At 41.5% G+C, this 17,808-nt stretch overlaps 1 protein-coding gene across 1 annotated transcript in view; it reads right to left on the bottom strand.

The window, feature by feature from the left end:
• Positions 1–17,808, bottom strand: part of LRP1B (LDL receptor related protein 1B) — a 1,239,928-nt gene that overhangs the window by 198,873 nt on the left and 1,023,247 nt on the right. Inside the window, exon 58 of the mRNA XM_039494476.1 lies at positions 8,312–8,434. Coding sequence (XP_039350410.1) covers positions 8,312–8,434 — 123 coding nt within the window. The remainder of the gene's footprint in view (positions 1–8,311; positions 8,435–17,808) is intronic.

The following is a 17,808-nucleotide window of genomic DNA, read 5'->3' as shown; positions in this document are numbered from 1 at the left end:
GTAAACCTAAATGATCTCTGACAGGTATTTGTCTGACCTATTCTTAAAAATCTCCAATGACAGGGATTCCACAACATGTGTTGGAAGCCTATCCCAGTGCTTAAACATCCTTATAATTAGAAAGTTATTCCAAATATCTAACTTAAATCCCCTTGTTACAGATAAAGTTGAAAACTACTTGTCCTCCCTTCAGTAGACATGGAGAACAATTGACCATCATTCTATTTGTAACAGCCCACAGTGTATTTAAAGGCAGTTGTCAAGTCCCCCCTCAGTCTTCTTTTCTCAACACTATGCATGCACAGGTTTTTTTTTAACTTTTCCTCGCAGGTATTCTAAATCTTTTATCATTCTTGTGCTCTCCTCTGGACTCTCTTCAATTTGTCCACATCTTTTCTGAACTGTGGCACTCAGAATTAGATACAATCGTCCAACTGAAGCCTAACCAGTGCTGAGTAAAGCACACGATTAATTCCTGTCTTATACATGACACTCCTGTTCATACACTGCAGAATATTAGCCTTTACTGCAGTGGTTTTACATTGTTGACTTATATTCTATTTATGAATCACTTTAACTCCCAGATCCTTTTCAGCAGTACTACCACCTGTAGCTAGGGTAACCAGCCAGCAAGTGTGAAAAATCAGGATGGGAGTGGAGGGTAATAGGAGCCTATATAAGAAAAAGACTCAAAAATTGGGACTGTCCCTATAAAATTGGGACATCTGGTCACCCTATATAGCTTTGTATTTAATTTTTCCTTCCCAAGTGTAGCACTTTACACTTGCCTTTGTTGAATTTCATCTTGTTGATTTCAGACCAATTCTCTAATTTGTCAAGGTAATTTTAAATTTTAATCTGTCCTCCAAAGTGCTTGCACTTCTTCCCAGCATCATGTCACCTGTAAACTGTATAGGCATACTCTCTACTTCATTATCCAAGTTGTTAATGAAAATATTGAATAGTACTGGACTGAGGACAGACTCCTTTGGGACCTCACTATATACTTCCTCAACAGTGAACCACTGATAACTACTCTTTGAGCATGATCTTTAAATCAGTTATGCAACCACCAAATCATAATTTCATCTAGATAACATTTCCCTAGTTTGCTTGTGAGAATATCACGTGAGACTTTGTCAAAAGCCTTACTAAACTCAAGGTATATCAAATCTACAGCTTACTGTCATCCACTAGGCCAGTAACCCAGTCAAAAACGTAGGATTCCCCACCCGAGTGGAAGGCAGACAGGTCATGGAATATTTATATAAATATATATAGTCTCTCTTTAGGTAGACTCTTAGCATTCACTTCCTAGATCATTGCTTCTGAGTTACCAAGAGTGGAATGAATCTAGACCAATTGATCGATCTATCAACAAACACTGGAAGAAAAATTACTTACCTGTATCCTGTTTGTGTGTGTATGTCCGAGTGGAAGGCATACAGGTCATGGAATATTTATATAAATAGTCTCTAAAGAGAGACTATATACAGCTCTGCCAAAAAGAGTATCTGATATCAATGCTTCTATGATGGAATACTGCTTTATTAAAGTATGAACTCCCCCAAGTGCAGGGGTGGCTCCAGGCCCCAGCACGCCAAGCGCGTGCTTGGAGTGGCATGCCGCGGGGGGCGCTCTGCGGGTTGCCGGGAGGGCGGCAGGTGGCTCTGGTAGACCTCCCGCAGACATGCCTGCGGCGGGTCCGCTGGTCCCGCGGCTGGGGTGGAGCATCTGCAGGCCTGCCTGCGGGAGGTCCACCGGAGCCACGGGACCAGCGGACCCTCCACAGGCACGTCTGCGGGAGGTCCACCGGAGCCGTGGGACCGGCGACCGGCAGAGCATCCCCCGCGGCGTGCCGCGGTGCTTGGGGCAGCGAAATCGCTAGAGCCACCCCTGCCCAAGTGGCAACCTTACAGATGTTTATAACTGGAAGATTTCACAGGGGTGCTGCACATTCTGTCCAAGCCCTAGTAGAATGAGCCATAACCTGATCTGGGGGTTCTAGACTAGCTATATAATAATGGGCCTTAATACAAAACAAAATCTATTTAGATAGTTTTAAGGTTGAAACTGGACAACCCTTCATTCTCTCAGCAATTGCTATAAACAATCCTGGGAAACTTCAGAAAGATTTAGTTCTTTGCAAATAAAAGGCAAATAAAATAGGTACATGTATGGAAGTCCATGACCACCTTTGGATGGAATGGATCTGAGAGATATTTTATTTGAATGGAAAACTGAATAAGGCAGGTCAGCCATGAGCGCTTGACGTTCTCCAATTCTTCTGGCTGACATGACTGTGATTAAAAAGCATCGAGTAATGCAGCAAGGAACAGGTTGCTATAGGTTCAAAAGAAGAACAGACAGAAGTACAATGAGGTCCCATTGGGTAGGTGGCTCCTTAATGTGGACACACACTGGTAAGTCCCCTCAAAAAATCAGTTACATGAGGATGTTAAAAAATAGAACATCTTCTGATGGGTAGATGATGTATGATGTGCACAGTTAGCAGCTAAGTGAACCCTAACAGAATGAATGGACAACCCTGCATTCTTCAGAGAAAAATAAATAATCTAAAATAATAGGGATTTGGGTATCACAGGAATTGAAATGGCTTTGTTCATGTCAACATATACACTTTTTCCACTGTGTCATATAAGTTTGTCAGACAGTAGATGAATACATTGTGAACGGTTGTGGAACACAATGGCTCTAGGTACAACATCCATCCAGTAGCTGGGTGAGGTTGAGAGATTGAAGTATTCTGCCCTTGTCTTGCATTAATAAAGCTGATAGAAGAAGTAAGGCCCTTGAGGGATGAACTGACAGCAGAATCAATTCCAGGTACCAGAAATGTCTTTGGTGGGTATGAGCAATTAAGATGACCGAGGCCACATCCTGCCTGATCTTTCTTAGCACTCTGGAGATTAAGGGAATTAGAGGGTACATATAGAGGAGACTTATTGACCAGGAAGTTACAAATGCATCTGAAAGAGATCCTAGATCTCCCCGAGTAGAAGTTTCGACATGCTGATTTTGTCTGTTACAAAGAGGTCTATTGATGGGTAACCCAATTCCTTAAAGATATTCTGTATGACAGAGTCCTTTACTTCCCATTCACAGTAGACAAAAGAAGCAAATTTATCTTTTCAGCTAAGATGTTTTCTTAGTGAATCATAGTGAGGGATAGCTGATGATGGATACACCAATTCCATATTTGAATTACCGCCTGACACAACAGGAATGATATTACCCTTCACTGTCTATTTATATAGAACATGACAGCTGTGTTGTCTGTCACGATTTTAACTGATTGACTCTGCATATGAGGAAGGACTGCAACACAGGCTCTGTGAACATGACTGATTCTATTTCTAATACCTAGCAGTCTGATGTAATTGAAGCCCATACTTACTTTCTGAAGTAACAGATGCCAGTGTCTGGATCCTGAAAAATGGTATTGCTACTTTTGACCTACCCACCAAAATGGTTGTTTCAAAGCCAATGTAGTCTGATGTGTAAAGGATGCTGAGGCAGAAGTCTCTTCTTTCGAAAATGATGCCTCTTTCTTGGAGGCTCTGCAACTCTTTGAACCCAGCGTATATCTCTGTCTTGAACAAGTATGAAGCCTACTCTGTTTTCCTTAGGGCCAGGTATGAATACTTTAAGAGATCACAATGTAGCCTATGATTCCTTCAGATGTGAAAGACATCATCAGTTTTGAAGCTAAAAAGGTCCAGGCTCTCAAAAGCTAGTTCATCAGCCACTGACTGAACTTCATGTGGAAACCCAGATGTTTAAAGCCAGAATGTCCTTCGCATGACTACCAATGTGGCCATAAATCTAAAAGTGGAGTCAATCACTTCAAGAGACTCTTGGCTAGATGTTCTCATGATTAGTCCTCTCTTTAAAATTAAAGTTAACAAATCCTCTCTCTTCTTTGGAGGTAGTTTGTCCATAAAAAAAGAAAGCTTGTCATAGTTCATAAACTCATAACAGGCTAGTAGGGTCCAATAGTTTGAAATCCTAAAATGGAGAGTCATTGAAGAATAAGTTTTGCAGTCAGATAAATCTAGACACTTTTTTTGTATTCTTTTGAAGTCATTTTGTGTTGCTCTTTTAATTTCTCAGTAGCTGCAACAACTACTAAGCAGCCCAGTATCAGGTGTGTATAGATAAATTCGGCTCCTGCAGATGGGACATGGTATTTCTTGTTCAATGTCTTTGATGTGGGGACTGGAGCAGTCTGTGTCTTCCATAAATTCCTGGCAGGTTCATGGCAGTTCCATTCCTGGCAGTTCCATGAGAACCGGGAAAGTTTACTGTCCCTTGCATAGTTGAATGAAACATTGATAAGTTTATGTGAGGATTTTTGAACCTCTTCAAGGAGAATATCTAAAGACTCTTCCACATTTCTTGACCAAATCTTGAAAATATTTAAAATAGCCCACATGAGATGGGGTTGAGGAAACCACTGCCACATTTGGGCATGAGAATGAAATGGTTGTTGATGTTCCTCAAACTGCAGACGTGGTGCACCCTCTTCAGAAGCTTCCCCAGAATGGATATCCTTTTATGGAGTCAACAACAGAGATGTAGCTTGAGAGGCTGTAGTGAAGATTTTCCCCCAGGGTTGGTACAGAGGTGGACTTTCTGGTTTGTATGTACTGCATATGTTCCAAAAGGGACATGCTTGGATATTACAAGGTAACAGCCCAAACGCCACGGGTAGGTACCAAGGAATACAAGGTATCTGTAATAGCTGGACCAGGAAGAATCCCTAGACTCTCTTGGTCATCAACAAAGATCACATGAAGGTGTTGTAGGAGAATATATTGGAGACCCTTATCTGCTTCTCTGTGATTCAGGCTATGTCTACACTACACACCACTGGTGGTGGCACGTAGGATATTTCTAACTAAATTCTGCAGTGAAAAGCAGGCTGGGGGAGACAGCTGGGAAAAGCTTCAGCAGCTCCCCATTGCTGAAGCCTTTCACTGAGGTGAGGAAAGACTCTGACAAGGGGCAGGCAGTAGGGAAAGGCTGAGCCTTTCCCAGCTACCTCCCCCTGCCAGTGCCTCTCCCTGCAGATGGGAATTGGCAGAGCCTTTCCCTCTGCAGGAGTCTTTCACTATGACAGGGGAGGCTCCAGCAGTGGGGAGCTGGCAGAGTCTTTCCTTGCTGCCTCCCTACTGCTGGAGTCTTTCCCTGTAGCAGGGAAAGGCTCCAGCTGCGGAGAAGCAGCAGGACACAAGACTGCTAATGACAACTGTGTTGACAGGAGGCATGGCTTAGGCAGGTAGAGAGCATGTAGGTACATACCTACATCCTTCAGGTGTGTCTTTACTCACGTAAGTCATCCCTTACTGGCTACACTGCTATTTATACTCACACTAAGGGGACTACATGGATATGTATTCTACATGCCGCCGAAAGAAGTGTGCAGGGTAGACATATCTTCAGCTGAAGACAATAAAGAGTAGTCCACTTGCAAAGGGTTGGGAGAAGGGCTGACAAAGCTGGAGTACTAAGCTGCACAGAAAGTCTATGGGCAGTCAAAACTTGGGAGACCCCCAGTATTAAAGATATTTTAGTACCTGGTACTGATGATCTTATGTTCAGAGCTGTGAATAACACAGGTTTTCAGGCTCCTCAAAAACAAATCTCCTGTTTCCACATATTTAACTGGTACCAAACAGAATGGCAACACAAGCATCACAGCTAGAGTGGAGAATAAAGGTGTGGAGCGTGCCACTGTTGATACCACTGATTTACTCAGTACTGAAAGAAGTGGCAAAACTGTTGCAACATTGATGCTACTGTAGCCACTGTAGCAAGCACTGAAACAGTCTGTACCAATTTAGTGTTGGGATGTGGTACCGCAGCTTCAGTACAGAGATCCTTAGAATGGAAGCACTGTGAGGATTTAGATCTTTTCTTAGTGGAGTTTTTTTAAGGAAATCAACTACTCACTTTCCCTGAGGACCAGTGCTCTGTTTCTCAGAGACCTTATTCGTCCTACCAGAGACAGAGGTTGTAGTTTTGGATAATGGAACCCTGGAGCTGAAAACAAACTGACCAGCACACTTCAGAGCACTTCTGGTCAGAAACACTGGGTCTCACGCCCAACTCCTGGAGCAGTAAAGAAGAGACATCTGCAAGTGCACTACTCTGGCTTCTAAAGTCTTTTTTGAGGACTTGCAGATGGTACTTCTGCTATTCTATTATATTATGTGTAGCTTTTTACACTGTACTTTCCACTGTAGCATCTAAACACCTTCCAGAAGTACTTTAAGTAACATGATTACACATCTGTCACATGTTATTTGTTCTGTATTCCTCACCTTGGGGGGAAAGCACTTGCAGAGGAGTGTCTTGTTCTGGTAGGGTTTTTGTTTGTTTGGTTGGTTTTTTGCTGGGAACATGAGACTGCCCCAAACAGAAAAGGGAGAAGGGGCAATGCTTAAATCCCAGAGAATTGGGGTTACACATGCTAAAGTTCTGGTACCTAGAAAAAAACATCTATTAGAGTAAAAAACTTAAATTTTCCAAAGGTATGCCAACAGGCAACTAATCCTACAGCTAACTAACTCACTCTAGATTTAAAAACAACTAATATATACAAGAAGCAAAGAAAGCTAGGTAAAGTAAGTGAAAAAAGACATGGACACTAGGTAGCTCCGTTCTGCCGCCCAGGGTGATGAGACTGGAAGAGATCACTGCAGCAGAGAAACCTGAGAATCCAAATGCCTCAATGATTTTGTGATGGGGCATATGCCCCACACAAGCCCATAAAGGGTTAATAGAACCCTAGGGAGGCTGTGAAACAGGCAGCCAATTGGAAAGGACCCTAGAGAGGATGTGCAGGAGACAGCCAATTGGAGAGGGCTACAAGAAGCAGCCAATCAGGGCCGGGCTGGCCCATATAAGAAGGTCTGCAAAGGGAGAACTGGCTGCCTTGCAGGTGGAAGGCAGCTAGCACCTTGGACAGAGCAGTCCTAGGCAGGATCAGGGGAGTGAGAGCAAGCTCCCAGCTGATTGCTGGCATGCTGAGGCCCTGAGACAAGGGCAGAGAAGGTGCTGGGGCTGCAGGGAAGTGGCCCAGGGAAGTAGACTGCGGGGTTAGAAGGGACACAGCACGTGGCTGCTATCTACAGAATCCTTGGGCCGGGACCCGGAGTAGTGGGTGGGTCTGGGTTCCCCTCTTTCCCTCCATCATCACAGAGGAAGTGGCTGGATAGGGGACTATGGTTAACCCGGAATGGGTGAGAACAGAGTGTGACACAACGGGAGGGGTGTGTCCTGAAGAGGACGCTATGTTCTTTGGGATAACTTGCTTCCTGGAGCAGATGTGATGGTGGTGAGATGTCACCAGATGAGGGCGCACTGGTGAACTAAGCTAATTCCCAGGACAGCCAGCAGGAGGTGCCGCAGTGGTAAGTCGAACCCTGTCACAGCTTCATTGTTTCCCAGGACAGGTCAAACTCAGAGAGACTGAGAGTATAAAAGAACTATTCACTACTGCCCCCAAATTAAAAAAAATACATGGTTTAAATGAACAAAGGTGAGTAATCACTGAACTTGCTGTACTGCCAGAGGCAGAACTTTTGCTCTGCAGAAGCGAAGACATGTTCTTGCTCTGGATTTTCTATAGCAATTACATTAAATTAACGCCAGCATCCATGCAGACTAGGCGCAGCCCATAAATCACAAAATATGGAAGAAGTTACACTCCAGAAAGCTAGATCAGTGTACATGGTTTCTTGACTTACATCTGTTTACCATAGAATCGCAGTGATGGAAGGGACCCCAGGAGGTCATCTAGTCCAACTCCCTACTCAAAGCAGGACCAATCCCCAGACAGATTTTTGCCCCAGATCCCTAAATGGCCCTATCAAGGATTAAACTCACAACCCTGGGTTTAGCAGGCCAATGCTCAAACCACTGAGCTATCCCTCTCCCGGTATAAAGTTACATCCAGTATAAATGTTACACTGAACAACCATTTAAGTCACAGAATTTGACTCTGGGACACAATTATTTTGATTAGTTCTGGATGAATTATTGCATTTCCAGTCTAGAAATTTTCATTACGTTGCAGAGGTCTCAGTTCTCAGATTTAATCAGGTCCATATTAGCTGAGAAACAGAAATGGATTTTGGACTTCTATTATGAAAAAAGAAACATTAACCACATTTTAGGGATTTAATAAAGACCGGACACAGTATTTTTTTCTATCTGATCTTACTCTATTTATAGTAATACTTCCCTAATTCTAGTAATTACATTGTTATTAGTTCCCAATTACCTTTATGTCACTTCCATTCAAAGACATTCTGTTTATTCTGCTGCCATTTGGTCTGCTGGAATCAATCCAATAGATGAACTCTTCTCTATAATCAAAGTCTATTGCAATCACATTGTTTAGCCCCTAAAAAGGAAAAGAATCAGGTCCACTTTTTCACATATGTTTGAATATAAAATAGTTGGTGGTATTCAAAATACAAAGTAATCACTGTATTTATTATTATTGAAATCAAAAGATGTATTATACTTACTGTATATTTATGTAGTACTCACGCATTTTATGTTTCCATATTTTATTTGCAAACATAATCATAATAGTAAACAAAACTGGGAACAATAGCAAACTATGGTACAGCTGAGACAGGCTTTATTGCTTGAATGTCTGCCAGGTATTTTATACCTGCCAATAACTTGATGTTATCTTGAATTTGATGAGATGGGAAAAGGAGAGAGGTGGTATGCTAGATGAAGCTGACTGAGTTCTCTCCAGTATATGTACAAGATCACAAATAGCACTCCCTGGTCATTTGGAATTTTCTGGCAAAATGGTGAATTTTGCTATCTTGGAGAGTGGAAACTTGTATGATTTTTTTTTGTGGCCTTCATTTCCTGGTTTGGTTTTGAACTGCCTGGTTTTGGTTTGGTTCTGAACAGCCTTGAGAAGGACTAGCTGAAGTCTGATCCCAATTAGTGTCAAAATAAAGGGATTTTGTTTCTTTTACCTTCTGCTTAGTTTTTAAATATGTGGAGATTTGCCTATCTCATAGAACTGGAAGGGACCCTGAAAGGTCATTGAGTCCAGCCCCTTGCCTTCACTAGCAGGACCAAGTACTGATTTTGCCCCAGATCCCTCAAGTGGCCCACTCAAGGATTGAGCTCACAATCCTGGCTTTAGCAGGCTAATGCTCAAACTATTGAGCTATCCCTCCTCTCTTTTTGAGCTTTATTTAAGACCCACTTCAGTCTTTGAAAGAGAACAACAATCAGAGCTTGTTTGATTTGAGTGTTCTATTTCCAGGAATGGAGACAGAATATCCTTCTTCTTAACAAATGATGAGGAAGGCTGATGACACAGAAATGAAGTCAAAGACTATGTCAAAGATGAAATATTTTATGAGATTGTTTTGGCTGAGTGCATAGGAAAGCATAAGGGCTCCCTAACAGCCAGATGCTATCATGATAGGTATAGGCAAACAAGCAAACACTGCAGAGACTCTTCTCCTGAAAGTCCCATTATGATAGCAAAGATTGATGGGGGGAGATTACATGACCATAGCATAGATATGCCTAGAGTTTTGGAAGCTATGGATAGCATACCAATGGGACAGCATCATTAAACCAATCAAATTGTCACCCTGGGTGGCAGATAATCCCCTAATCAACCAAGGTTCCTGCCTTTCTAGATAGGAGATGTCTTAACTGAGCTCTAGAAGCAATGTGTAAGGAAGCAACCAAGAAGCAGAAAGGGCAAAGCCTTCCTGTGGTTTGAGACTGGGAAAGCCTTACCTTATAATAAAAGCATAACCTCCTAACATTCTGACGTGTTACAATGATGGGGCCACAATTATCTTCAGATTGTAGAAGGATGGATCATTATTGTTCTGGGTCAGAGGAGGCAGAGCACTAGTGCTGTGGAGGGTGGTGGGACAAATGAATTAACTTTTCTCAAAGACACTATCTGTAGTGTTGGGCACTTAACAGACCACTGGGCATGAAGTGAAGAAGTTTAGGAGTGGAAGAGAGGTAACCATTCCAAAAAGCTGTCCATTAGCTGAACCATAAACCCCGAGCAATCACTCAATTAAAAAAAAAGTTACACCCATAGCTTTAATGGTTGTTGTCCAATATGAGGATCCTCTTGTGAGGATCCCAACGAGTCATTTCCTTTAAAAAATGTTTTGTTTTTCATTTTGTGGGCAATTCCTCCCAGTATCTGACAAAGAAAATGATGTTCCAAGGTCCTCCCTCCATCTTGGAATTCCACTACTGATGGAGGGAGTGTAGATGTGGATTGGAATCTTGAATCATAGCCACTGTGCCTGCATTGTGAGAATTGGGAAATATTTGTATTATTTTTACAAGCATCACATGTTGCTGTGTGATATTACCATGCCTGAATGCACAGTTAGATCAAAAAGGGGTTGGTTGTTAAAAAACCACACAGGACAGCTGAAACAATAGCTTAGATAAGGAGCATTCTTTCAAACAATAGCCAGATTCATAGCTGGGCAGAGGGACTTCTCAGTCACAACCATGAGGAAGGGCTGTTAGACTAAGAGAGAGATCAAAAAGATGCCCCCAGCAGAAAGGGAGGGGAGAAGTGGTCACCTCAACTTGTAGATGTCACAAGGAGAAACAGAAAGAGCATGCTTCAGGTTGACCCAGAGAGAGACTGATTAAGAGCCAGGGTCTGCATCAAGCAGGTTACAACAGGACAATGAGGGAACCTAAGGCTAAGGCAGGTCCACCGATGGATCTGAGGGGAATGCCAGTCATGGGTAAGGCAATATGCATATAGAACTACGTTATTTTAAATACACTTCTCAAAAAACATGTGCCCTTTGGCCAAAATAAATCATATTTTGTTTCGGAGAACATGCCTCTGTTACTGTATAATATCACTGTTCACAGTCTCCTTAAAGAAAACTTGCAGATGCTAACCCCTTGGGGCTGCTGGGAATCATGGTTGTGTGCAATCTGGGGAAAACAGTCAGGGAATGGTTAGGGTGTGGTGCCCCATCCCAAAGAGAAGTGGAAGCATGGTCCTGCCATTTGAAAGAGGTGCTCTCAGAGGGCTGGAAAACGGGTATCATCAAGGGCAGCCTGTGCAGAGACTGTGAAATATATTATGACTTCAGCATCTAAAAGGCTTGTTTCTCTCTTGTTGGTGAGATTCATTTCTGCAGAGGGAATACCTCTGCCAGTATTGTGATCACTTCTGAGATGGACTAACAGCTGAGAAATTCATTTTTCTCAAAAGTTCACCAGAAATTCAGACAGGCTACCAGCTAAACCATGTCTCAAACTATAACTATTGCTTCTTGTAAAGGTCATGCAGAACTAGTCAATTATCCATGCATTGCGGATCAGAAATCTGACTATGAACAGCTGCAACTACCACAGTTAGGAACTGAGATGAGTTTGAAGTATAAAATGGCACATTGGAAATGCTCCTAAGCATGAATAAAGAAGAGATATTTTTAATGGTCATTTTACACACAGTTGCTCACCTGCTCTAACCATGGGTAAAAGTTGTCTTTTAGTAGTGACCACTGTATGACTGAATAAGACCTCAGCAATCTTAAACTAAACATCCAAACTAGTGGGTTGGAGAATGTGAAAGCTGCTCTGAAATTTTCTCTGAAATGCTGAAAAATAAGTCTCTTCCACTTAATAAGGGGAGGGATGGGAAAGTGAATTAACCAAGCTTTTTGTGTGAGAGAGCTGAACACAAGACCCTGAAGAAAATGAGATCAACTGCTGTTCATTGGTAATATTGCTCCACTAATAATGCATGGGGAATGGGGTGGAGAATGCACCTCTGGGATCACAAACTTTCCATTGCCATCTTAGTGTCATCAGCCAGCTTCAACCTAAACTTGGATTATTTGGAGATGTATGTCATTTGTATCTTTAGTCAGAAGAAGGTTCTGTCTGGAGTATTTCTGAAGATCCTTGTAATAAGAGGAAAAATAGGATATACAAGGCTTACATACAACGTAAAGGAATTATTTTGATTCTTCAGGTATTAAGGTGGTTCCATGGAATCAGAAAAAAAATCTAGTCTTTTAAAGAAGTGGTGGTGAGTGGCTGCTTGATCGGCAAGTTTTACTGCAATGCATTATTTCAGAGTCCAACCTATGTGACTGTCAGTCAAAATGTAGGGAGAAAATGTGACTAAATCAAAGAGAACAATATTAAAAGAATTCAGAGCTGTTGGATTTTATAGAATTAGCCCCCTCCCTCCAAAACTCACAGTGATACAACCAGAGCTTTGGCACAATAGATTACTGCAGTGAAAGCCACACTACCCTCAGTTACCAAATATGTTTTTAAAGTTTGTCTTCAGATTTCTACTACAGGCATCTTATGGGGCACAGAACAGTCTGCAGATAAAGAAGACTTCTTAAGAATGGTGACTGAGGCTGTATGAATACAAGGCTAAACCCCTCACATTTTGGTAATGGGTCTAGTTGATTTAAGAATGTGTGAAAAATAGGCTCTGCATCTGGATGTTCCAAGTTCCCATAAAATTTCCTCAGTATCCAGATTGATAGGGAACTGCCTTCTGCTCATCTCTGTTTATTTTTTCTTTGGATCAGGTAACATGGAAAAGGATACCAGGAATATCAGAGCTTCAACATCTTCAAGAAAAAGTGGCCCAGTTTCATTTGGAGGGGGGAGACAGGAAGTGTACTTCTCTGTCCATAAAACATCTCTTCTTCCTGCTCTGAAACATGGTTCAGCATCCTTATTTCCTCTTGGTCTAATTAGTTGTCCCTGCTTCTGGTGAAGGGTAGGGAGAGATTTTAAAGTGGTATTAGCTATGTGATGGTATCCATGATCCTCCCTGCCTGTTGACCTTCCCTTAGTCTAGGGAAATCCTGGAGGTTTGATGATGGAGGGAGCAGGAATATGAGGGTAAAAGAACATAGGAAGGGAGGACAAAGATGCCCTGGTTGTATGTGTGGGAGAAGGAGATGGAGAGGGAGAAGAGCTGATGCTGAAATGGAAAGAGCTGCATAGCAATTTAGTGGGCACTGAATTAAATCCAAACTCCTAGTTCCTCTCCTTGTGAGCATTTACTGAACAGCTATTAGGCTAGGGAAGCACAGATCTTACAGGTAGAGGAGAGTAGTTGACCATCTTTGTCAGAGCCTTCCACATCCCTTTAGTCAGAGCTGTAACCTCACTGTGTCCTAGGTGTCCCCTTCAATGTCTAAGTGAAGGGAGTGGACCTGAGAGATCTCTGATCTCCCAAAAGAGACAGAGAGAAAGAGAGCTATCTAGGCAGGAGGGACAAAAAAGGAGCCTGAAGAGGAAGATATTTCACTTGTTCTGCTGGTTCAGCCCCCCTTTCCTCTTTTTCAAATCCAGATTACTTTAAAGGCACCATCATCCTGAGGACAAAGGCCAGTAACTTCTCAGAACAGTAGAAGTAGAGCTCAGACTAGTGTAGGCCAGAGGCTAATGGAAGATGTAGGAGCCAAAATTCAGATGTCCTCTTTGGTTGGAGCTATCTGGGCTCTAGTGTAATAGTGAGGGGGGACTGTTAACTCAAGATTGGTGGAGACCTGAAGAGAACTGCCAACACCACTCATACAGAAAACTTGTATTTTTGCTCCTGACTGTAATATTGGTTACGCAAGCAGCCAACCAACATCACCAGACAGGCACTGCAGTGGAACCCCCAAGGCAAGCGGAAAAGAGGCCGCCCAAGAAATACCTGGCGACGCGACCTTCAGGTTGATAGCAAAAAAAAAAAAAACCTGGAACCAGCTAGAAGCTGCTAGGGCCCAGACAGAAGAGAAGACTAATCTGTTCTGTTGTGCCCATACATACCGGTTGTGGTGGAATGAAATGAATGAATGTAATATTGGTGTAGGAAGGAAAGAGAGAAGCAGTGACACCTTACCCAAAAGTAATGTGAATGTTTTTCAGAAGAGGAGAGACACTTCACATCATGTTGTTTGCTATGCTAATAGAATTCATGTACAGTCAAATATTTAATGCAAGATGATTAATTTGGTACATACTCCAGTGTGAAATTGAACACCTTCCCTGTGACATTAAGATATACAAGAAGTCAGGAAAAAGCATGGCTCTACTTACTGCTACTGTTAATTTCTATTGAGACAAGTTTTGTAGTATTTTTTAATTATCTGATTAGTTCTGAAAGAAATACATCATTTTTTAAAAATGATTTTCAGAATAAAATCTACGGTAATTAAGTATAGATAGATGACAAATAGCTGCAATGATACAAAAATGCTGAAAAACTACCTCTGTCCTTAGCAGGTGTCTGTGTTTCTATTTATGACGTTTTGCTCAAAGAAAGACTAAGAATAAAATATTTTGACTTCTAGTATATTTACAATAATTTAGACTAATTATGGATACTTTTAGGTGTGTATGTTTGCATCATTTACAATACAGTAAATTTTGGATCTTGTCATAAATTGTGTGAATAGATAAGATGGATAGTAATTAGTCCAAATAATACAGAGAGAGAGAGAGAGAATGGTTACTTGCCTTCTTGAAGAACAACAGTTATTCAGTGTAATGGTGTGGGTACTCATCAGATGCACCAGTACTGGAGAGATTTCCCTAGCAGTACCCACAGGGGCAGACAGACATGCACTCTGGCTTTTTGCATGGTCCAGGATGAGGATATAATGGGTGGAGCTGCCCTTTGAACTAGACTCTAGATCAGTGATTCTGATGTTTTGGGGAAGGAGGTTGGGCCATATAATTAACATATGCTACACATCTTGAAGAACAACAGTTACAAAAGGAAAGTAACCGTGTTTTCTTCTTTTAGTGATTGCATATATCCATTACATTGAAGGTGACTCCCAAGTGTTTTTTGATGGAAATGGAGCTAGGACTATAGGACTTTTTTCCCCATCAATCACATCTTCCCTTGATGCAGAAGTAATTGCACAGTGTCTAGCAATGTGTGAACAAAGGACCATATCAATGCTCTACAGATGTTCACAACAGGAGTGTTTCCCCAATGGAGGCCAATTGTGCCCTAATTGAATGTGTTGAAAGCTTTTCATGGAAGATAACAGAACAATACAGCTGGTAATCCATTTGGAGAGTTGTTGTGTTGTGACTAGATGACTTCTCATTCATTTTGCATAGGATACAAAAAACTGGAAAGAAGCCTGCAAGTATGGAAATTGAAAGTACATTTGAAGTATGGAGTTTTTGTTCATCTTTGTGAACATGTGGTTTTGGGGAAAAAGGGCTGGTAAGTATATTGACTGACTGAGGTGAAAATCTGAGGCACTACTTTAGGAAGAAACTTAGGGTGTGGCCTGACCTCCACCTTGTCCTTGCAGAAAATGGTTTATGGAGGATCTCTTACCAGGGCATGTAACTCCACCATTCTCCTAGCAGAGGTGATGGCTACTAAGAAGGCTACCTTCACTGAGAAGCATACAAATAAGCAGGATGCTAAGGACTCAAATGGAGGTCAAATAAGAGCTGATAGCACTAAATTCAAGTCCCAAGGTGGAGTTTGATCCCTGATAGGTGGGAAACAGCCTGGCTAGACCTTCAAGGAAACTGCTATCACAGTATTAGAAAAAAACAGTTCTTCCGGTAATATGAGGGTGAAATTCTAAAATTGCAGCCAGATGCACCTTAATGGAGCTGACTGCCAGACCTGACTCTTTAAGATGTAAAAGAGAGTTCAAAATCTTTTGAATTGTAGATGGCGTAGGAGATGTACTGTGGCTAGCATCCCAGATGGAGAAATATTTCCATTTACTAAGGCACAGGTTTACAATTTTTTTTGCTGTGCCCCTCACTTCAGAGATTCACATCCCATGTGTGACTCCCTCTTTCTAAGAAACAGATATATGTTACCTATGTCCCAAGGTAACAGGAAACTGCCGGAGATGTACCTGAGACGGTTACCTGTTCTTGAACAGAATTGAGGACATTTCCAGTTCTGGTGAGTTGTAAACAAATCCACTGTAGGAACTCCCCCTACTTGAAACACTGATCTTCGAATGGTTGTGTTGAGAGACCGTTTGTGATCCAGATTGAACAACTTACTCAGGTGGTCTGCTAGGACATTCTGAATTCCTGGGGCAGGGGGCGGGGTGCAAAACCATGAGAGTTAACAAGTTCTATATGCAGAAATTCAACAATCTCACTGCCTCCTTGTACCCCTCTGCTTGTTCACATAAAACACTGCTGTGCTGTTGTCGGTGAGCAACTGGATAGTCCTCCTCTGAATGTATGGCAGGAACTGCTGACACTCTATGGATATTGTAAGCAAACTCAAGGAAATTTAGGTTTAATTGGGCCTTGTGAGTGGACCTAAAGCCATGAGCCTGCAGGTTGTCCAAATGCCATCTCCATCCCATGGTGGAAGTGTCCATTACCAAGGTAATACAGGGGAGAACCAGTGAGAATGGGACTTCCCTGCACATGTGTGCAAGGGATATATAGAACAGATATGTCTTAAATGATTAACAGCTACAGATTCCTTCTGGCCCTAATGAAAATTAATAAAGCTCTCCACCTCTGTTTATCCCAGAATAGGATCTGTCTAGGAAGTAATTGTAATGAAGCAAATTGTTCACATCATTCAAGACACTTTGTCTAAAGACCCACATATAGCCTAGGTCAGGAATTCCTCTCCCCAAGAAGAGAAACTAACATGGTTAAATCAGAGTATTGTTAATTATGTAAGCATCTATCTCTCATACTTTGCAACCTCTTTCTCCCTCTCAATCTAGGTAAAAAGAACTTCAAGTTATCAAGAAGGGTGACACCCTGCTTTCCTGAGCAAACTTGCACATTGCGAGTGAATAAACAGATGGATGGGAAAACTTTAAGTTAAGCAAACTAGAAATGTGGTTGCAAGATTGAACATAAAATTGGGCAAACAACCTATTACCCCAAGAAATCCAAGCCACATGTTTCACCCCAATGTATAAACTGCACATTGCTTTCCTTCCATAGCAAATAAAACCATGGATAATTTGTCTCTCACCCCAGATTAGAAGCTGCACCTTTACTTGCCTTGTGAGTTAGCACTACATCCTTCCATATGTGAATAATGTCTTGTTCTATTATAAGTCCTAAATAATGTGAAATGTTTATGTACAATCAAAAATGTATGCAGTATATCCTCCCAATTTACAAGATTATAAGGATTTTGTTGGTTTGCATTGTAACTAATTATTGCACTTTAGATATAATAGGAATTTTCAGGCAGAAGGAAGAAGGTATGTTAAAAGATATTAATTAAGGTATAATTTTGAAATATTAAAAGAATTTGCTTAAAAGTGGTGAATCCCAATTAATAATGGGGGCTAATAATTAAATAAAATCCTTGAAATAAATTAAACTTATAAAGCCTCCAATAAGAATTTTAAATAAATTTGTTATACACCAAAAAGCCATCTACTGGATACCAATGGAAGCAGCAGTGAAAATAAGAGAAATGAAATCTAATGACCCACCTGACAAGTGTCCAATGGGAATCAGATGATGGACCCCTCTAATGAGCCTGGAACTTGGTTATATAAAACTGAGGTCACCATGTGCTTAAGAGAGTTGACTGGATCCAAAAGAAGCTGCAGCATCTTAAGTGCAACCAATGCCTGGATTAGCTGTGTGGAAAGGCCAGTCTCCCATCCCAGAGTTAACAGGATAAGAAATGTTGAGATTTCATTTCAATTATTTTATTTCCCCTTTTATTCTTTATCATGAATAACTGAAGGTTATCTTTATGAGTCTACACTCTCTAGTGAT

The sequence above is a fragment of the Mauremys reevesii genome, linkage group 11, assembly GCF_016161935.1.
Source record: "Mauremys reevesii isolate NIE-2019 linkage group 11, ASM1616193v1, whole genome shotgun sequence".
Lineage (NCBI taxonomy): Eukaryota > Metazoa > Chordata > Testudines > Geoemydidae > Mauremys > Mauremys reevesii.
The sequence above is the reverse complement of the archived record's forward strand: the minus strand, read 5'-3'. Positions and strand labels throughout refer to the sequence as shown.